Genomic DNA, 23,430 nt, shown 5'->3' on the forward strand with positions numbered 1-23,430 from the left:
CTATTCAAAAAGTTACCAATATTTCAGCTTTGAGACAAATCATATTTCTATAGGATCAGTTTATGTGCATCCAATGAAGCAAATGTTTGGCTCTGTGGCATCCTTCTGACCATACATCAAACAATTCAACATCAAACAATTCAACATCAACTGCATATCAAGCACCATGATAATGCCACCCAAATTAATATCCCAAATGGAGATGCCATATTTATTGTGGACTTTAAAGATCCAATTAATGGCATATTTAGAACACTCAAAGTGTAACATTTTGTTTCCAGGTGATTTAAATGTAAAAGAATCTAACTTGTGAAACCAGAGAGATTATTAAAGCAATTAGCTGAAGTTGAGGGATGATTTAACAAGGTGATCGTGAGTGGGGAGGAAATACTATGCTAATCACAGTTATGTAACTAGTTTAAGTGGGATGGAAAGTAATTTTTCTGGAATTATTTGTTATAACAGATTAAGTATGCATTTTCTGGAAATAATTCTTACTGCTTCATATGAAACTGCGCATTATTGGTTTCACTGCTTATTTGAAATCAAAGGAAAAAATTGAGGGGATATTAGTTAATGCTTTTCATTTTCTAATATACATCACATAGCTATGCTTTTTGATATAGGAGAAAATAACAATGAAAGTAATTACACAATACAGTAGTGACAAAGAGAAAATAATTTTGGGCGAAAGGTCACATATCTGGTGATATGTAAGTTATAATATATCTGATGTTTCTTAATATTAGTCAAGAAGCCTTGATATAGCTTTCTCAACTCCCTCTATCTTCTCTCCCTAATTCATCCACTGTTAGTTTTTCTTTATCTGACATTTCCACACCTTTTATCTAACTATGTTATAGCACAGTATTGTTTAGATTCACCCTCAAATAGTTTTTAAATATTACAGTTTTTACATATGAGACCACATTTAATCACATGGAATTTTTTAAACCCTCCGCTCCATAGTAGCTTGGATTGCTTCCTGAACATATTGGCACCCAGTAAATTCCAGCTGAATCAAAGTAGATCACTGAATCACATAGAGATGAAAGATGTGCAATAATAGAGCCATGAGACATAGATAAATAAAAACAGACAATAACTCAAAAGCCTGGACATTTCATTTTATTTGGTTTTAGAACTTGGTTTTACAAAATGTGTTAGCACTTTAAATCCCCTAATCCTTGAGCAGCCACCTACACTTCAGCTGCTGGTAAAGTGGATCAGAGAATTCCCCAGGTCCTTTAACATACTATATACCTAGTCAGATCTTTGGCCCTCAACCAGCTAGGGGTCTAGTATTCTGAAGAATTTGGCGGGAACATTTGTGATCTCATCTGTAAGGACTACTCCGGTCCCTCTATCTTCAATCCGGAGCATTTTGATGCATTGGCTGGTCTCCCATGATTTTCGCCTACAGGCAGTTTTCTTTCTGGCCAAAGAGAGGTTGCATATGCAAATTTTCCAAACCTACTGCTACAATTCATGCAAAGATGTGCTTTGCAGAGTCAACGTTAAAAAAATTATAATAAAGAATCAGGATGCATCCAAGCAGTTCATTCACTCTCAAATGGATATTATCATTCCTTGCTGCTACTGTGTGTGTTTGTAGAACCTCTCCGGCCTCTGGATTCATGTAAGTTTTAAATTTAGTAACTGGAAGAAAAGTATCCTAAGCCGCCACCTCAGATATTCCATTATGGTGCTCACATTGCCTTTTAAGTTGACTTTTAAGTATATGTCTAGGCCTGTCTCATTGCAGCATCTGTTTGAGAGCAAGGAGAAAAAAGAAGTCTTCAAATTAGGACCCCCACCCCCCCAAAAAAAGAAAAAATCACCCTCACATAAGAGACAGCCTTAGGGTTTGCTCATACCATGGAAAAATCTCTACCTGTGGCAGCAAGGCCAGGTTTGTCTTCATGATCAGTGCCATCTCCTTCTCTTCCCCTGGGTGAGGGAGGGGTTCTCCTCTAGACTCTTTAAGTTACTATCAATACATAGTAGAATTTGGCTTTACCTTTTAACCCAAATGAAGACTATGTGCAACAACTCAATCCAGAAGCCCTTTAAATTCATCACTTGGGTTTTATTGACTAATCTACACTTTCCTCCACCCAAGCTTGGGAAGAAGGAACACACTCTTTTCAGTAAGAGGATAAGAGGTAATGATAAACATTTTGAACCAAGAAAATTGCTGTTCTTTATAGAGTTGCATGAGGGAAACACATTATGAATGATGCATTTTACTAAGTGCATGAGCCACCTTATTTGGCCACATAAATAACTATTTGAAGAAAGCATCTTTAGCTCAGCATTAATGATTACTTTAAAAATTTTATTCTATTATTTATTAAGTACTTACTTTCAGGTACTATTTTGTATACTGAAAAATTGTAATTAACAAGACAAAAAATTATTGGAACAGGAGTTTATGTGTTAATTGAGCAAGATAAATTATAAATAAATAAATAGAATGCACAGTGAATTATTTTTGAAGATGGTGATAAAGGTTATGAGCTAAAATCAAGCAGAAGAAAAAGACACAGAATGTCAGCATCAAGAGAAAAGCTTGCAATCTTAAGTAGGTTTATTAAGGGCAAGCTTTACTGAGAAAGTGAATATTTCAGCAAAACATAGATGAAATATATGAATATATGCAAGAGTGAAATGCTAGAATGAAGAGCATCACCAACCACTATAAATAATAACAAGGAAAGATGCAAGAATAATAGTAATGATGATGACAGTAATAATGATGAATTTCTTATGGAACCCAGGTCCATGTTCATCTAGAATTTGTTCTCAGAATCACCATTTTATGAATAATAGTGTACATCTTTCTTTGTGTGATAATTAATAAGTGACTGAAATTTTAAAATTCAGCAATCCTTAAATAATAATCTGAATTTAGTTTGGTGTTAACTAATGTTCTGAATACTAATTAGTGACTTAATGTAAAAGACTGATTTCTTAAAGAACATTTGACTTCAGTACTTAAGACATGCAGCTTCCACTCTGGTTTCTAATAAAGCAGATGAGTCTGCAGATCACCTGCAGAGCAGGTGGTGGAAGTCCAAGTCTAAATATTACAAGGAGGATGGCAGATACTGTCTCTTTTTATATTTCACATTCTCTCTCCATTTAACCTCATCTGATTTACTAAAAACAGCTCACCCAAATGATATATAGATTATCTAACCAGAGATATCAGTTCTCTAGTGCTTTGATGGGCTTTCGTTGTTCAATTGCTAAGTCACGTCCATGCAGTCTTTGCGATCCCATGGACTACAGCACACCAGGCTTCCCCGTCCTTCACTACCTCCCACAGTTTGCTCAAATTCAAGTCCATTGAGTAGGTGATGCGATCTAACCATCTCATCCTCTGCCGTCCCCTTCTCCTTTTGCCTTCAATCTTTCCCAGCATCAGAATCTTTTCCAATGAGTCATCTCTTCTCATCAGGTGGCCAAAGTATTGGAGGGTTTTAAATGTCTTCAAAATATTCTGCTTTGATATTTTAGTAAACATTATCCTATACTGAGTGAATTGGGAGACATAAATCATTAATGTGTTTTCTATGTTTGTCCTTTCCAGGGCCATGAAATCTCCACACTTACAAAAATAAAAAATTCCATTATCTGTCACCAAAAATTTAACAAGTAATAGGAAAAAAAGAAAATTAATGGCTGGAACCCACATTCAATGACAAGAACTTTACATGTATTACTTCATTTTAATCATCACTAGAAAGACAAAAATACTTTGTGAATTATTTTCTCCATTTTATAGCTAAGAAAAAAATTATATTTAAGGAATACAAATTACTAGTGCAAATTCACAGAGCTAAAAGTCAAGACAGAATTCTATCATATTTGAATAATCTCCACTGCATAGCTAAAAACACTGAGACTGGGGATTTAAATAACATCCAGGGTAGTACAGCTAATGAGTGACAGAGCTACACAGTGCTGAATGGAAAAAAAAAAAATTCAAGTTAAGAGCAATTTTATGTGTTCTATGTGGCGACTTTACTGAAAGACCATAGCCCAGGAGACAGACTCTCAGATAGCTCTGAATAACTGCTCTGAAGAGGTGGGGGAGGAGTCAGGATACATACACATTTCTTTTGCTGGGAAAAAATATGTAGTCGAGCATGAAAAGGATACTGCTAATCAAAAAGCACAGCAATCTCAAGTTAATTCTTTTAATGCTTTTCTGTATATGGGAAGATGCAAGAACCTAGGGTCATTGAAAATTTTCCCTAGATGTATGTCTTTACTCTCTAGGGACCATATCTCTAAAGCACAGAGTATTTCCTGGTTCTCTCCATCTGGAATTCTTCTAAGGGCACATAGTCAATGAGCACCTGCAGTAGGTTGGAACTTAATACTTGAGGGGCTGGAATAGAAGACAGTATTCTTTGTTTTACAGTACTCCCCATTGCTCATAAATTCCACCAAGGTTTGCAGAGCATTTCATGACCAGTGTTTCCCCTGGTGCTAGGAATGCTCATTTCTATGTTCAGTGAGAATTTCATGTACTGTATAGGGATAAGACACTTAGAATTTCTCTGGGTCCTCGCTCTTTCTAGCCTATTATGAACCAAGAAATGTTTCTTCCATGTTGTTTCATCCCACATCTAGAGTTGCACTATTCCAATTAATTTTTTTAGAGAACTGCATTTTTTTTTTTTTTGAGACCTGGTTACTCATTGGGTAATGCAAGAAATAGCAATCTTGGAAAATAAGCAAGTTATAAGTAATATAGCTAGTAGTGTTAATAAGGTTATAGTAAGTCAGAGAGAGAGACAAAGCATAAATAATCTGAAAATAACACAGACAGAACAAGTTAAAATGACGATTAGTATAACTATTTGCAATCCGGATTGTAATAAGACACAAACTTCAGAAGGGTGTGGTGGGATCAAACAGAGAATCTGCGTTTACAAAGGTATGTTTCATTAGCTTGCTGCAAGTCATAATTTTGTAGACGGTTTCCTCATGTCTGAGAAACGCATATTAAAAGCCAATAATATTTAGAGCTACCCAGGTGGCTCAGTGGGTAAAGAATCTGCCTGCGATGCAGGAGAAGCAGGTTCGATCCCTGAGTGAGGAAGATCCCCTGGAGGAGAGCATGGCAACCCACTGCAGTATTCTTGCCTGAAGAATCCCAGGGGCAGAAGAGCCTGATGAGCTATAGTTCATAGGGTCACAAAGAGCTGAACACAACTGAAGCAAGTGAACAAGCATGTATGCAAGAAACAAATATTAAAGCCAGTAATATTTTAGGCAAAAAGTTATAAAATTATAAACTACACTAATCAGTTTGTTCAGTTCCATATAATTAAGTTTTGCTGATTTTATATTTTTGATTAGTAATTTATGAAGACATCAAATTTTCCATTAGAGTTTTAGAATCTCTTACCCAGTCCAGCAGTATGATCTAAAAGTCATCAGAAACCTATATTTGTCAAAAACTCATCTAAATGAATCTTCTTGATCTTTTTTTTTGTAAAAGCATCAGAGTAAAACAATAACTATCTATAAATTATAAAATACTTAAAATGGATTGCTAAAAGAATTGATTACAATAAAATTCACAAAGAAATTTGGTTACTTCTCTGACATACATTTTAAGATAATATGTTAAGATAATAATTAGAATTATGGCTGATAATATACCAAGATTTATCCAAAATTTAGTAATTTCATATAAAGGGTTATCATCACTCATTTGACAATGTTCCCCATGTAATTTAACATAACAAACAAACCTAGTAAGTTTAGTACCACTCTTTGAGATGTTTCAAGAGCCTTCTTGTTGCCAGTCTTGGCTCCCTGTCCATCAATGTTGAATAGAAATATAGAGACAGAGTTTGGAAGAAATAGAAAGAGTAGCTTTATTCTTCTGCCAGAGACAAGGGGAAGAACGCAGCAGGCTGCCACCTCAAGATCTGTGCCCCACCATGGGGAACCTGAGGGGGTTATATAGAGGGGGCCTACATTCCAGGGTATATGATAAGGAACAAAATAGTGAGAGTCTTGCATCTCCTTCTTACATTATTTCAGAACAGTCAGGTACCCCCTAATTGGGTCCATTTGTCTCTGGTTTATCTGTCTGCAACCGGATGGACTATTACAAGGAGAGCAGAGAATGTAAGCACCAGATACAGGATGTAATCTACATAGAGTTAAGGGGCATGGGTGCAAGGTGTAAATCATGCTGAGTTGGAGGCAAGGTGACAGGTTCAGGATGTGATTTGCACGTTGTCAAGGAATGATAAAGCATCTGCCTGCCAATGCAGGAGATGTAAGAGATGTGGCTTCAAGCCCTGAGTCAGGAAGATCTCTTGGAGTAGGAAATGGCAGCCTGCTTCAGTATTCTTGCCTGGAGAATCCCATGGACAGAGAAGCCTTGCAGGCTAAAGTCCACATGGTCGCACAGAGTCGGACACAACTTAACACACAGACACACGTATATTAAGCCTTCAAAAGTTTACATATGACTTTCAACAAAGGCCCTCTTTCTAAGCAGTCTCAAGCCAATTTACATTAAAGGGGGAAAAAAAAACAGCAAAACCCGCTACATTTTTATTAGCTCCTGAATATTAGCTCTTCATACTATATGGGCTCAGGCAACCCTAGTTCTCCTTTATTGTGTTTAATTAATATCGTGGAGGTGGGGGGGTTAGATCTATATGTCTTTTTTTTTTTTTTAATAATATCAGGCAGGGGAAGTATTCCCCAGTGAGACATACTGTCCATCCCCACAATATAATCAGGCAAAATAGATGTAACCAACGTACACAGAGCCTATTTAAATACACCAATTGCTAACAAACTTTTATCTCAATTTTATTAACTCTTAAACCTTTAACTTAGCCTCCATTAGGACTCCACTAGCAAATCCTAGTCTTTTGAGTCATCTCAGAAATTTCCTTTCCAACTCTTGGCCATTTTATCTATTTTTTAATAAAATCTTTGGGGCCCACAGTAGGGGTTAAGCCCTTTTGTCAATCTTTATCTTGATTAACTGGTCCAAGCAATTGCTGGTGAGATATTTTTGTATAATTTTTTTCTGTCTTTTAAATTTTTCTAAATTGGGATAAATAGAGCAAATTTGTTTGGGGCACTTTGATGATAAGGCGGAACTAACTTTGAGTTGACTCTTTGGAAAAGCCCCTGATGCTGGGAGGGATTGGGAGCAGGAGGAGAAGGGGAAGACAAAGGATGAGATGGCTGGATGGCATCACTGACTCGATGGACATGAGTTTGAGTAAACTCCGGGAGTTGGTGATGGATAGGGAGGCCTGGCGCGCTGCGATTCATGGGGTCACAAAGAGTCGGACACAACTGAGTGACTGAACTGAACTTAATTGAATAGGGTATCACTTTGGTCCATTCAATCCTAGGTAGATTTGTATCCAAACTTTTGTTTTAATCTCATTAATGTCTATTTTATTTATCCCATTTCTTAATAACAACATAAAGATTTCCATCCTGTTGGGATGAGTCCCTTTAAAATTTCCACCTTCTTAAGAAGTTTCTTGACTTTCCCCTCAGCTTCTTCCAATTCCTTTGTTAATCAACTTAATTAACACTAATTGACCTAATGTTTAAATTATTGTATGTAATACAATAATAATGTAATAATGATAATTATTATTATTATAAATAATAATAATGTAATGAGGGGAAGCTGAGACCACAAATAAGACATCCAGAACTGTTTTTTGGGGGGGGGAGTTAATTTATTTTAGATTAAGGGAGTTCCTGAAGTTAGCTATTATATATCTTTGTATCCACCTTTGATTTTGTCTCCATAGATACCAAAAGGCAACTGTTTACAATGAGAGTTCTCTAAAATTTACCAGTTTAGAAGTTTTTCCAATTTAAAGGATCCATCATCTTGTCACTGATGACCAGCATATTAATAGCAACTCAATTCAATAAATTCACGTGATGTTCCCACAAGATTGCCAAGGATATAGTCTGCATAAGATCCAGAAAGTTTATTTCCCTAATTAGTCTAAATAAATGTCTTCATTGTATAGGCAGATACAATCAAGATCGAAATGATAAAGGTCCCTATGGTCTGGGACCCCTTATGACAAATTTCCTTTAGGGCTGATATGGCTAGACAAAAAGACTTAGAATCTCAGTCTATTTGATTTGCTGCCAAATGTATACCGTATGTTTATCTTTCTGATGGCAGAGACCAAGCTTTCAAAACACAGAGCGAGATGCCTAAGAAGATCAAGTTTACATATATCATTTACAACTCAAAGGCACAATGCAAGCTCATCTTAGAAGAGCTTTCATTCCTTTAAGGTGAAAATTTTGAAAAGATGTTTTGTCAAGACTGCTATCTCTAACTGCATATGAAAAAAACAGTAAAAAAAAAAACCCATCTTAGCATTTTTAGGGTGATATTTTCTTAGTTTCTAATTAAGCCATTGCTTGAAAGTATAAACTCCCAGGTTCATATCATAATGAACCTGGCTGGGGTGTTAGTCTGAGGCTGGAATCTGTCATCATTATTTCTTTTGTTTTGAAAGCCTTGTTTCCCATTCTGGGGTTGTTTTGTAGAGATAAGATCACTACTGATGATTGTATAATGGGTTGATATGCTATTGTGATCTTCATTCTTCTAGGTGTCACCCTAGAATCATCTCAGCTCTTTTATGTGTCTCTTCTAAGACTACCTTAGATGGCTCAGAGCACAGGGTAGATGAATTTTTGCATACATCCTCAGCCTAGAGTGATTTTAGTTAATGAGTGGATTTCTTTATAAGACCACTCTAGCAAGTTTCTCAGTTGCCTGAAAAAGCCATAGCCAGTTGGGAGGACATGTGTGCCTTTTCTTTAGAGCTGGGAGTGCTTATTTGCTATCTTTACTTCTTTTCTTAAAACTCTATTAAAGTAGCTGAACTGAGAAAAGACATCGGGTCAGCCTCCTATCTAATTCACCCAGTTCAAACCACCTCAGTGTCTCCTAAATGAGCAAAATCTTCCCTGTGTTTTCTCAACTGATGTAACCCAGATATTTCTTCTGCAGGCTAAGTTGAAAGAAAACCTGCTTCTCACAGCAAGACGTTTATCTGATGCTGAATAAATCAGGATCATCATAAATTATAGGAGACCTAAGACCAGGGTGAAAGTGAAGTGAAGCCGTTCAGTTGTGTCCGACTCTTTGCAACCCCATGGACTGTAGCCTACCCGGTTCCTCCGTCCAAGGGATTTTCCAGGAAAGAGTACTGGAGTGGGCTGCCATTTCCTTCTCCAGGAGATCTTCCCGACCCAGGGTTTGAACTCGGGTCTCCTGCATTGTAGGCAGACGCCTTACCATCTTGAGCCACCAGGGAAGACCAGGGTAGACTCCTCCAAGTTCGCATGGGCACGCCAAGAAGGCAAACGGGCCCTTGTTGGTACCAAGGCTTTGGAGACTCACACAGTTCAGGTAAAGGAGCAACGTCTTCTCTGGGTGGCAAAGAGTCAGACACAACTGAGCATACACACACACACACACACACACATACACACACACACATATAGGAAGATACAAGAGTCTGGAGTCATTACAGCTTTGCCTTAGATATGCGTCTTAACTTAGATATGCATCTTAACAATCTAGAGACCTGAGTGTCCAAAGAATGCTTCCTGTTTTTCTCTATTCTGAATTCTCTTCAGGGCTCACTGTCAAGAGCAACTGTACTTAGATCGCAACTGAAGCCTTATAGAACTGGAATGACGGGGAACATTTTTTGCTTTACGTTAGTATTGAGCCCCAAATCACATGTATTATCCAAGACATCAAGCTATCTCTAATGTAGTCTGAAAATACAGGAAAGAGATGATTTCAATGGCAATTAGGGAAAAGCCATTACTCAAGGTATTTGGTGACTGGGGGCCATCCACAGAGTGCCCTGTGAGGCAATACAAAGTCAACCCTCCCATGAATGGTATACTGGTACCACATACCAGGATATCGGGAATGGGATATGCTGAGATGGTTTCGTGGTAGAGGTGTAGTTTGATGGAGCCTGGAACATGGGGGAAAGTTTCATGTTGAGGAAAACTGGGAACCGGAGGGGGCGGGGGGAATGACGTAAAATAGCCACAGGGCAAAGGCTGGTACTCAAAGAGCTTAGCAAAGCAATGCAAGGGTCCTGAAAGAAGATTGTGTCTGCCTTGCAGTTTTTCCCCATGCCAGCCCTGTTTAACGTTGATGGAATAATTATTGGGGCCCAATTACACAGTAAGTCGCAGTGATTTATGATGCTCTACAACCAGCACTGAATCAACCTGTCTCAGTAGCTGTAAGTCTGCATAAAGTTTTAATTACGAACATCATAAGTTGGTCAGAGCATATGGAGAAAAATGGATTATGAATTTATGATGCAGTGAATTTTCCTGCTGAGTGGCTCGTCCCTTGATCAGGGCCTGATGACAGGATGACAAAAAGGCACGTAGGAGAAGCCAGATGCTTGACAAAGCATTCCCTACATTTTAAAAGAGAGGCTGGGGGCCAGAGTTATGGGGGTATATCAGAGGGAATGCCAAGGGATCTTTGGCATTCAGTGTGAAGAGACCACTCATTGGAAAAGACCATGATACTGGAAAGATTGAAGGCAAAAGGAGAAGAGGGCCGCAGAGGATGAGATGATTAGCTAGCATCATAGACTCCATGGATATGAACTTGAGCAGACTCCAGGAGATAGTGGAGGACAGAGGAGCCTGGTGTGCTAGAGTTCTTGGAGTCAGAAAGAGTTGGACATGACTTAGAGGCTGAACACAACAACAACAGAAGTCCTGACCTCAGGTGAGACATAACTCCCAGGACTGTGACGTGACAGGTTCCTCAAGGTTGGCATGTGACAGGATAGATTGAGTCATGGAATAATCTTGGCTTGTTTAGCAATTCTTTCAACACTCTTTATGTAAGAGAATTCTTTAAATTGATGAGATATTCAGTATATATTTTTTTAAGCTCAATAAGCACTTACTGAAACTGTATTATGTGTGAGACATCCAACGCCCAGTCTGCATGGGGTGCAGAGGCCTGAGTGCTTGGTACATCTAGGGACAGGTTTGCAAGGTCAACACAGATACAGAATTCCCAGAGGGAGTGGTTGATTCTCTGACTGTAAGACACACCAACTTCTCCCTCTATTCCTCCCTCCTTCATTTCTCTCCAAACGTGTTGATCTATAAACCTCCTTCAAGTTAATCGCCATCTGAGTTGGCTTTCCAGGGAGGCTGACCCTCAAAACCCAGCATGTCATTGGTAGACACCTCAATTTCTTATGTGAGCATCCAGAACGTTATGTACAATTAGATAAAATGGAAAAACATATTCATTAGTTCTTGTACCCATTAATCATGTATTTATTCAAGTGCATTTTATTACAGCACTTATCATGTAGAAGGTGTTGTGCCAGGCTTTGTGAGAACAGTAATAAAAGAAAGTTTAACACTGAAATAATGCTCAGGACAGTAGGGAAGATTGACAGATAAACCATAACTGCTTAGCATGGTAAAGAGTATGGTACAGTCAGGCCCAGGGGGCTGTGGGAATGCTAAGGAGGAATACGCACCTCAACATGGTTATTGGAGAGAGTCAAAGAAGTCTCTGAAAATGGGAGCAGTTGACTCAAGTAGGAGTGTGGACCATATGTTCTGGCTGATCACACGCTGAGGGAGATAATCAGCAAGGAAAGAGGACAGGCTTTGCCAGCTGGTCCTACAGCTGAGTGGATGCTCACATATGCACAGACAGGCAGAAGGCCCTGAACCAACATTCCAGAAAAGCGCCACCCACCTCCTCAGGCTGTCCATCTGGGACTTACCTTGACTCTCAGGTCCAGTTTATCCTGGACTGAATTTGTAACAATCACAGTGTTGTAACTGACACCCCTAGCCCCTGGATTATGCAGAAAGATTGTCTTGTCCACACCTAATAAGCAAGAAAGTTGACAATCACTGCAGCAAGGTCACTAAACATGTGTGATTCAATAGTGTGAATGCCTCCAAACATCCAAGGCAAGGATGGCACATGGTTATTGACACTAATCTCTGCCTAAAGGGCTCACTTGGTAAGATTACACAACTTTTCGTGTTTCTCAGATCAACCACTTCTTCACACTCCAAATTTAAGCTGATGATAAATTAATAAATAGAATTTAGTTTGAAACTGCGACCTCCCTTTTAATTTTGGCAGCTTGAGGGATACTCCTCTAATTTGTTTTTTAAAAATCTTTAAAATTATTTCATAATAAAGCCAACCTGATCGTTGTTCTCTCTCTGAATACATGTATATGTACCAGGAAGATCCCCTGGAGTAGGAAAAGGCAGCCCATTCCAGTATTCTTGCCTGGAAAGTTCCATGGACAGAGGAACCTGGTGGACTACAGTCCATGGGGTCACCAAGAGTCAGACAGGACTGAGCAACAGCAACAACAAAATAGATATTCAGAGTCATTACAGCAATCATACATGTAGCTCATTTGAGGCAAATGGGAAGACCTAGAAGACTTAAGAGGGTAAACAATCTTTAAAGACTTAAGAGGGTAAATGATCCAATGATGGTCTGAAAATACACTGGTCTGTAAGTTTGGAGATGAATTCTTCTCACTTGGTTTCAAACAAACAAATGAATAACAGAACTCTCTGGTGGTTGCACTGTTAGAAAGGTGTTAAATGGTTATACTTCATAAAATATGGAGGCAATGCAATCACATTTCGGAGTTTCAATTTACTATTTCTCTCTAATATGTGGATAGGTATTATATTTAATGAGGGGGCGGGGGGGCTGGTGTTTGTGATATATGGAGTAGCTATGAGACAAAACACCAAGAGCTAATGAATATGACAAAAATGTTAAATATCGCTAGTAAGTTTAAAGTAAGAACTACAAACTAGACAAGTGAAATCTCATTTTTAAACTATCAAAATAGCAGAGATTATGCCCTGTATCATTGACTGTAAAGAGACATGGGCCTTCTTGTGCACTGCAAATGTGCATGTAATCTGATAATACCATTCCAAGGGACAGTTCACATGTGTTTAGAGTCCAAAAAAATACATGTACTTTCATCAGGCATTTGTGCTTCTTGACATTCGTGTTATTAATAACACACACCACTAACACCATTACCACCAACAACCACCAAATCAAAGTTAATATTAAAAAATATCTATCATAAAGCTTTTATAATACCAAACTAGAATGATCATAAACATTCAATAATTGGACATAGGATGTGCATAGACAATTCACAGAAGAGTCTAAAGCAAGGACTGCCACTTGTCATCTGGTTCGACCAGGATTGTCATTAGCCACCTCGGTCACTGAATTACAACATACCATGAGAGGAATTCAAACTAAAGACAAGGCTGGGGAATCTGCTTTCAGAAAACACTCCAGACAGGCCCTTAGATACCTGTAATTCAGGAAAAATTTTAATGGATCCAGAGTCTTGCATCTTCCTGTACAAATAAAAGATGAAATTATTAACTGGGATATCTGATCCTTGTGACTAGCAGTCACCTTTCACCGAGATGTATGCTTGAATCCATGCATCCCAAACTATAACCAAAATCACTTGTATGCTGGCCTTTCCCCTCTACTATTTGGGGCAGTTCCTCAGAGTTATCTGACAGGCTGTCTCCCAGGCTATCATCCTCAGTAATCCCCCAAATAAAGTGAAAGTTCACAGCTCATGTTGTGAGTGGTATGTATTTTCAAGTCAACAAGAACAAATCCAAATGGTCACCAAACTTGAAAATTTGCTTAAATTCAGTAGCAGTTGCAATCTGAAAATTAAAAAACTATTTTACATTTTTGGTATCAGAATTGGCAATATTTAAAAGACCAAGATCTATTCTACTACAGAAATCAATGAAATTCACATTTAAACATTTCTGATTGAAATATGAATGGTTCCAGTCATTTTTTTTCTTAAAAAAGAAATCTGCTTATGCTGTAAATACTAAAAATGCATATGTCCTTTGACCCAGCTCTTCTGCTTCAAGGAATTTTTCACTTAGAACCAGAAACAACCATCTGGTACATATCGATATTTGTTGCAGTACTGTAAAGAAGAGTCCTCAAAAAGTAAATATTGATTATAAGGAAATGGATGAATAAATTATTACATATCTACACAGATAGACATACATGGAATACTTTGTAGTTATTGCAAAATAAATTACAGTGTATAATACTGTCACTTATAATAAGGTATATAGTTTGATCTTTATCCTCATTTCTGACATAGAACTCCTAAAATCCTCTGAATATCCTATGATGAAAGCCATAACGGTATCTCTTTTCATGTTAATGAGGTAGCTTTTGGAGGCACTTAGATATAAGGGCTGATTGCCATGAGAATCAACCATGGAATTAAAGGTTTGCAATTTTTCATCCCATCCCTGCTCCCAACCTTTGGGGAGAACGGGCTACAGGTTTAATCATCAATCAGTTCAGTTCAGTTGCTCAGTCGTATCTGATGATTTGTGACCCCATGAACCACAGCATGCCAGGCCTCCCTGTCCATCACCAACTCCCAGAGTTTACTCAAACTCATGTCCATCAAATCGGTGATGCCATCCAGCCATCTCATCCTCTGTCGTCCCCTTCTCCTCCTGCCCTCAATCTTTCCCAGCATCAGGGTCTTTTCCAATGAGTCAACTCTTCACATGAGGTGGCCAAAGTACTGGAGTTTCAGCTTCAGCATCAGTCTTTCCAATGAACACGCAGGACTGATCTCCTTTAGGATGGACTGGTTGGATCTCCTTTCAGTTCAAAGGACTCTCAAGAGTCTTCTCCAACACCGCAGTTCAAAAGCATCAATTCTTTGATGTTCAGCTTTCTTTATAATCCAACTCTCACATCCATACATGACCACTGGGAAAACCGTAGCCTTGACTAGACAGAACTTTGTTGGCAAAGTAATGTCTCTGCTTTTGAATATGCTGTCTAGATTGGTCATAACTTTTCTTCCAAGGTGTAATCATCAATAGCCAATGATTTAATCTATCATTATTTGATGAAGCCTCCATTAAAAACCCAAAAGGACTGCTGAGACATAACTTCCAGATTGGTGAACCAGAATGCTCCATGTGCCACCATGCAGGACTCCAAACTCCACAAGGATACAAGCTTCTTTGTTGGAGACCACACCCTTTGTATATGCTCATCCAGTTTTGGATTTGTATCCTTTAACATTCTTTTAATAAACTTACAATCTAGGGAGAAAACTGGTTTCCTAAGTCCTGTGAGCAGCTCTGGCAAATTATTTGAATACAAGGAAGGGAGTCATGGAAACCTTTGACTTATAGCCAGTTTGTCAGAAGAACAGGTAGCAACCTAAGCTTGCAAGTGGCATCGGAATTGAAGGGCAGTCTTGTGGGACTGATGGGCTTGCCAGGTGGCTCAGTGGTAAAGAATCCTCCTACCAATACAGGAGACATAGGAGATGCAGTTTCAATCCCTAGGTCGGGAAGATCCGCTAGGGGAGGAAATGGCAGCCCACTCCCAATATTCTTGTCTGGAGAACCCCATAAGCAGAGGAGTCTGGCAGGCTATAGTCCACAGGGTCGCAAAGAGTCAGTCTCAACTGAGCAACTGAGCACACACACATGCACACTTGTAGGTGAGAGCTTGACCTATGGAACTTGATATTGTGTCCAACAAGATAGTGTCAGAATTGAGCTGAAGTGTAGGACATGCAGTTATTATCAAATTGCTTGTTGGTATGGAAACTCCCCATCCACTCAGACACACACACACACACACACACACACATACACACACACTGGAATTGGCTCCAGAACCCTTACAGTTATACCAGTTAACTTGGAGATTTCAATAAAGTATTGATTGACTGAAGAAATATGCAAGAAATGTATATAATTCCACTTTTGAAAAGTTATGACTGCACTATATCATATGTAAACACACAAGGTATTAAAAAGCCACTGTTTGTATATCTACATCTATATATATACAAGGCAGATGTGCATACATACAAAAGAGAAATGAAAAATATGGAAGAATACATCCAAATCTAACTTAGTAAATAAGGTTGCAGAAGAGAGGCAAGCCCAAAAATAGTTTGCAGGAAAATACCAAAGACAGCATATATAATATAGTTTCACGCATGTATTTTTGTAAAATTATGTGTTGAGTTTACATGAAATGTATAGTTAAAACAAATATTAATTTTCACAAGACTTACCTGGTGTGATTAGTAAAGCATATCTTCCTGGCTTTCTTTCCCAGCCATGTTTGGAAAGGCACAAGGAAGTTGTGTGTTGATAAAAAAATCCAGGTGACTACAAAGCTACTTGTCCACACACAACCTGGAAACATGACATGTATCATAATTTTGTTCTTCATGACTTCAGGCAGAATGCAATGTCCACCTTTTCTTCAAAACTCAACATCCCCTAAGTACCTTGACAAGGTCTGGTTTCCCAAGCTTGGGAAAGCACCTGACTCAGGAATCACTTTCAAAGCTGTGACTACACATCCCAACCTAATCGATGTGAATACTTCCCTTATCCAAGTCCTGAATTCAATTCCACCCTACCTCCTACTCCATCCACATGGCTGGTGTATCCACATGGCAAAATATTACCTGGTAATAATGTGTTCTAATCTTATTGCAAAGCAAGAGTTGCTCTTATAGATTATACACTTCATAGACATTTGTGGACTTGAATCACATCTCTTCCCTTACATAACACCTTGCATATGGCTTATACAACAAAAAATTGGGATTTGGGTGAAACTGAAAAACAGGCAGTCAACCAATACAGTTACTGCTTCTGTATATCCCAGCTTCACTACTGGGATCCCAGCAAATCGATCCTCCTTGGCTTCAGTGGCACAGATGGTATTCTGTGCTAGAAGTCAAAGCATCCTGCTCTCACTGTTAGCAAGCCCAGCAGAGTGGATGGACCCATAATCAGGTATAAGATATTAGGGCCATTTGCAATGAAAATTCACTTACTTTCAAAAAGGTCACTCCATCACAAAATCCAAATTTAGGAAACTATTGACCTAGTCACATATTTGTTATCTATCCAACCATGATCATGAGTTTCAACAGTCACCAGTTAAAAAATGTGCCATTGTTTTGTTGAACTTAGATTCTGCCTCTAAGAAACTCACACTCTGATTGAGAGGCTAAATCCATCTGAGTGGAGCCACATGGTGATAAATCACAAAGACATATATCAATATACAAAATTCCGATAAAGCAGAGATTTTCCCTTCCAAAGATGAGTGGCGAAACTCACATGAGCAAAGGCAGAGATGTGGTGATGTGGACACAGTCCCCATAGAGCCTTCTTTGCTGAGAGTACCAGGCATTTAGATTACTGTATTCCATGATGTCTAACAAGCAGTCACATGACTTCATAGTTTTACTGTACATTTGTGTACTTGTATGTACGCACATTTTGAAATCATTTTCCCTCTGAGGAAACATTTGTTATCATTCTCCTCACCATTTTCATGCCTCGATTATATTTATTTACAAGTAAACTTATTAATATAAGGAACAATATATTAAGTCTTAGTCTGTATTATTGTGTTTAATAGCAAAAATTGCATATTAGCAGAAAAATATATCTATGCTTCTGTGCAAATTAACATGGGAATTACTTTTACAGTTTAATGTGAAAGATTAATACTAAGACTGTCAAAAGCAAACAGGGCTCATTTCTGTAAAATTCAGGGTCATTTTTATAACTGGAAACTGACTTACTTAAAGGCATAATAACATAGATGGGGAAAATGTTAAAGTCAGCAGTTATCAGTGTCAGTCTAGGGTGGTGGGGAGGGCAGAAGGACACTCAGAAACAGTAGCTTACTAAGTGAGTTTGACATTTAAAGTAGATCAGTTATTAGCATTTCATCCTTTATATGACCGAGGTTTTTTTTTTTTTTTCAGTATTCATTGTGAAAATAAATAATAATAACCAGAAAAGAAATCTTCTTGAATTTTATTTATGTAGTCATAGCAGTAATTAATAATTACAAAAAGTCATAGATTAGTCATGTTATTGCTTTTTTTAAATAAGAGAAAACTATGTGAAAAATGCTTCCCAAAGAGTGAATTTCTCAAAGTTCACAAGATGATTTGCACCTAGAATGACAGGACTGAGGAAATCAAGTTCCATTTCCTCTTCTTTCCAATTAGTATTATCATAGCTTATCTCAAGTCTGCTCTCTAAATACAGGAACATGTCTTAGGACAGCGGAGGGAGACAAGGACCATACCCGAGACAAGCCAATGGGATGCTGAGCTGTTTGTTTCCTTACTCTGACTGCTCACTGTGAAAATGCATGTGTGTAGCAGAATCCAGATGTGTGGGGGCCAATTTTATAAATGAGTTGCTTCCAAATTAATTTCTGGTAGAACATAGTGTTTATTAAATGAGATATATTAAAAATCTGTTAAATTGGGGTTTGTGCCACATATTCAGTCATGTCTGACACATTTGCAACCCCATGGACTGTAACCTGCCAGGCTCCTCTATCCATGGGATTTTTTTAGGCAAGAATACTGAAGTGGGTTGCCATTTCCTCCTCCAGAAGAGCTTCCTGACTCAGAGATCAAACCTGTGTCTCCTGCATTACAGGCAGATTATTCATCTACTGAGCATTGGGGAAGCCCTAAATTGGGACTTAGGTATATATTATTAAAACTTCACAGTAACCATAGCATTTAGAGCCACAGATTATTTTTCAGGGAGGATTTTTTTTTTTTTTTTTTACTGACATTCTTTAAAACTGCCAGAGCATAATGAAAACAAGCAAGACCAATTTTTAGATAATTGTATTTTATTGTTTATTAACAAGCAACACACCTGTAATCACTGCTCCTAGGTGGATGGTTCCTTGCTCCCTGGCTCTATGTGGCTGTCCCTGGAGCCCCTATGGAAGGCTAAACTGGGTTCCATAGTCTAGCAAACATAATTTAATAGAGAAAATAGTTTAGGATCTTTTTCAAACTGTGAAATTTTAAGTATTGTCTCTCATCCCCTATCATGGACAAGGTCATAGATGGAAAATACTTAACCCTTCCTTCCTCTTCCACTCATGGCAGATATTTTTAATCTATCATAGACTTCTTTCCCAGGGAATTGGGACATGTCTTTGGAACCTATATAAAACTGCAGTCTTGGCCATCCATCCGATTGTCCAGCATTGGTCTAAAAGATGAAAATTATTTGCAGTCTTGAATTTAATCTCTAACCTGACACCCAAGTGAAACTTATCATCTGGATCTATAAGGGGAGCTTAGCACCATGTAGTTGCAGGGACCACCTTGTTCATGAGGAGAGAGTGCTATGTGTCTCTGTATGCGTAAAGAGAGGTTCAGGAAAACAACTAAGAAAGCTAGTCTTCACTCTCACAAGAGCATGAAAAAATAGGAAGTCCTCAGTATTCTCAAATGACAAGAATAGATATTTATCAAGTATTTATTATAGTCCAATCATTATTGATGAGTTTCGAGTGTATTAACTACTTGTATTCTTTCAAACTCCCAAGGTAGGTACTATCATTACAATCCCTTCTATACAGGTTTCCCAGGTGGTACTAGTAGTAAAGAACTCACTTGCCAATGCAAGAGATGTGAAAAGATGCAGGTTCGATCCCCTGGTTGGGAAGATCCCCTGGAGGAGGGCATGACAACCCACTCCAGTATTCTTGCCTGGAGAATCCCATGGACAGAGAAGCCAGATGGACTATAGTTCATAGGGTCACAAAGAGTCAGACATGCCTGAAGCAAATTAGCATGCACATGATACTCCATAGATGAAACTTCGAATCTGAGAATGTGAGCACTTATCCCCAAATCACACAGCTTGTGGTAGAGCTGGGAGTCAACACAAGGGGTGTGTCTGCAAAGCCCCACAAAGAAACATACACTTTGTGGCATTCTGATGGGTTGATATCCATTCCAACTCTCCCTGACCTAATCCGGAGTCTAGGAGATATTTTGCAGAGGCAGAGTTTTGATTCAACTTGCTTTAAGGCCAGTATGAGAAAGTAATAACTTAGTGAATGTGACAAGCCAGGGGAAATAAAATAAAATATTAAAATTATCTCAAGGAAACTTTGATGTTTCATTTTCATTATGGCATAAGCAAAATATTTAGTGATTTAAATGTTTTAATTATGGGTGCGTGCCTCTAAAAAGAAGGTCAACTGCTAAAGAGAGAGTAAAGATCTTATGAACAAGCTAATTGCTTTATATTCATTAATTCAAATAAACTTCCCAACACTACTGAAAGTTAAAGATGATTCATTTTGCAAAAGAAACTAAACTGAGAGAGGCTAAGTGACTTGTCCAGTGAATTGTGAAGCAATCACTTGAGCCCAAGTCCTTGTAATTTCAGGCCCAGTGTCCCCAGTCTTGCTCAAATGTTTGCTTTTCAAACAGCTCTCCATGTCTAAATCCCTCACATGGGATTCTTACCTGCCCTAGGATGGAACTCTCTACCTGTACATCGATAGTCACTATACACCAAGCTCCACAGTTTCATTTCTAAGAAGAAAAATATAGAAAAATGGAAGGATAATATTTGATTACAGAATGTCTAAAGTGGTTACTTGACCATGTCAAGTGAAGCTCTCACTAGGACAGCAAAACTTCATTTAATAAAATCTATCAATTATCTGCTCACGGCCAGATCCTGTGCTGGCCTTTGGGATGACAGAAAGACAGCACCACATCGCTGCCATCAGATGACATTTCAAATTTCTCTCATACAAATAAATTGAAAAGCTAGTCTTTTAAAGAATTGGAGCATTTCGTTTAAAACCTTTTTGTTATTGCTGTAAAAGACATAAGCAACCTTAAGCAATTTTAAGTCTACAATTTTAATTGTTGTTCAGTTGCTAAGAGTTATCTGACTCTTTGCAACCCCATGGACTGTAGTCCTCCAGGCTCCTCTGTCCATGGGATTTCCCAGGCAAGAATACTGGAGTGGGTTGCAATTTCCTCCTCCAGGGGATTTTTCCCAGATCAGGGATAGCACAGCATCTCCTGCATTGGCAGGCCGATTCTTTTCCACTGAGCCACCAGGGAAGCCCTAAGTCTAAGGTGCATTCCTGCTAAAGCTTCAACCTTCAGCTCACCAATTTTCTCTCTGGTTTCTGGGAAGTGAAGTGCTTCTTAATCCAGTAACCTTAATGCAAGCCAACAATTCAAAAATTCACACTGGGTTAAAATTTCCAGTATATTTTTTAAACGTTGGAGTATTAATTACTTTGCAATGTTGTGTTAGCTTCTGCAGTATGACAGAAGTTGATATATATATCAACTATATATATATAGATAGATCCCCTCCCTCCTGCGGCCCCCTTCCACCCCTCCATACCCATCCATCTAGGTCAGCACAGAGTTCCGAACTGAGCTCCCTATGCTATACAACAGCTTCCCACTAGCTGTCTATTTTACACACACACATATATATAATACTATGTGTATGGTAGCTAGAGTGGAGTTACTGAGCCCAGCTCAGTGCTCTGTGATGATCTAGACAGGTGGGTACAGGAGGATGGGCGGGAGCCCCAAGAGGGAGGGGATCCATCTATATGTATATAGTTTATACACTTTGTTGTACAACACAAGCTAACACAACACTATAAAGTAATTATATTCGGATTTTTTTTTAAATGGATACTGACAATTTTTATCTAATGAGAATTTTTGAATCGTCAGCATGTATTAAGGTTACCAGACTGAACTAAAATAATTTAGTTGGACAGGAAGTTTAGATCAGCTTTGGGGGAAAAAATGCACATCTCTTCTATGCGCAAGGTAGTATGTGAGTATATTATATATCCCCTTCATGCTGCTGCTGCTAAGTCTCTTCAGTCGTCTCTGACTCTGTGCAACCCCATAGATGGCAGCCCATCAGGCTCCTCCGTCCCTGGGATTCTCTAGGCAATAACACAATAACAATAGGAGAAAGTGGGTTGACATTTCCTTCTCCAATGCATGAAAGTGAAAAGTAAAAGTGAAGTCGCTATGTCCAACTCTTTGCAACCCCATGGACTGCAGCCTACCAGGCTCTTCCATTCATAGGATTTTCCAGGCAAGAGTACTGGAGTGGGTTGCCAGTGCCTTCTCTGCATCCCCTTCATGGATCCGCCCAAATGAGCTTGGAAGTAGAGTCTTGCCTGATGCTCCAGATAAGAGCCCAGGCAGCCAATGCCTTGATTTTGGCTTTGTGACATCCCAAGCAGAGAATCCAGCTAAACAAGACTTCTGACCTAGAGAACTGGGAAATAAAAATACATGCTACTTTGAGCTTCCAGGTTTATAGTAAAACTATTATGCAGCAATAAGAAAAGGATAAAACTGATGAAATTGTCTAATTCTGTGGGATAGCAAATCAGAGAAAGTTCACATTCCCTCTACTTAGTACAAACCCTGACTTCATCCCCATGTCTTTGCTGTTTTAGTGTCTCATAAACAGGTACAACAGTGTCCCCTGCCAATGCTAAGTTTTCCGTGAAATGAATGGAGAATCAATGCATGAGCTTTTTCCAAGAAAAAGATTCAAGCATAACCATACGTATTTAGAAAATTTGCAAGATGGACAATTTAATTGCAACTGATTTAAACTTCTTTCCACCCTTCCTTGCCCCTACTTGCACTTGACACTGATCTAAACTATGGGCAACTTTAACATGAGGCTAAGATAATGTTGAGCTCAAGAAAACACACATCACATTGGAATGAGAAGTTCACGCATGTGGTTTGGGGAAAAGCTATACTTCTTGTCTCTGCCTGGTAGGTTTATGATATCGAGCCCATGGAAGTTTCTGCCCCTTGTAAATGTATCTTAAAGTTACCAAAATAAGAGAATCGTTTAAGTCACAAGCTCTTCGGAATAGCCATTGTCAGGACTCCCAGGCTCATCTGAAACTAATGAGTTTCGAGGGCCTCCCAGTGCTCTGCACACTTAAGTGTTAGTTTAACGAATAGATGACAATGGACTAGGTAAACACCCGCCCACCCGTGCTGCAGTGTGAGAAGGGATGTGATGAAACTGGTATGGTGGAATCAGGCAGGAAGGACTGACTGAATCTTTATTCATGCTCCATCCCAAGGCTTTCCTTTTCTGCTCCTTTGATGCTGGTCTCTTGTTCCTTTCACCCTGAAGTCCCCTGAGTCCCAGTGCACCCAGAAACAGGGAGAGGGGGTGAAACCAGACACAACAGCCACTCCTGCCTGCACATCGTGAGTCTCACCACACAGTTTTACCAAGGAAAGGAGTTGAAACTAATCATTAAAATGAGTTTTGGGGATTACCGTTGGATTTCATTTATCCTTGCTCACTCCTTTCCCCTACAGGCCAGAATAATGAGTTGCTAGCATTTTTATTCTCAGAAATTCA

General features: G+C 38.7%; 1 protein-coding gene across 1 annotated transcript in view; it reads right to left on the reverse strand.

Moving 5' to 3' along the window:
* Positions 1-23,430, reverse strand: part of LOC122688522 (eukaryotic translation initiation factor 4 gamma 2-like) — a 137,938-nt gene that overhangs the window by 23,900 nt on the left and 90,608 nt on the right. The window contains exons 4-6 of the mRNA XM_043894534.1: positions 13,367-13,488; positions 11,850-11,956; positions 9,982-10,215 (exon numbers count right to left, since the gene is read on the reverse strand). Of these exons, the coding sequence (XP_043750469.1) occupies positions 9,982-10,215; positions 11,850-11,956; positions 13,367-13,488 (463 nt within the window). The remainder of the gene's footprint in view (positions 1-9,981; positions 10,216-11,849; positions 11,957-13,366; positions 13,489-23,430) is intronic.

Source organism: Cervus elaphus, chromosome 33, assembly GCF_910594005.1.
Source record: "Cervus elaphus chromosome 33, mCerEla1.1, whole genome shotgun sequence".
Classification (NCBI taxonomy): Eukaryota; Metazoa; Chordata; class Mammalia; order Artiodactyla; family Cervidae; genus Cervus; species Cervus elaphus.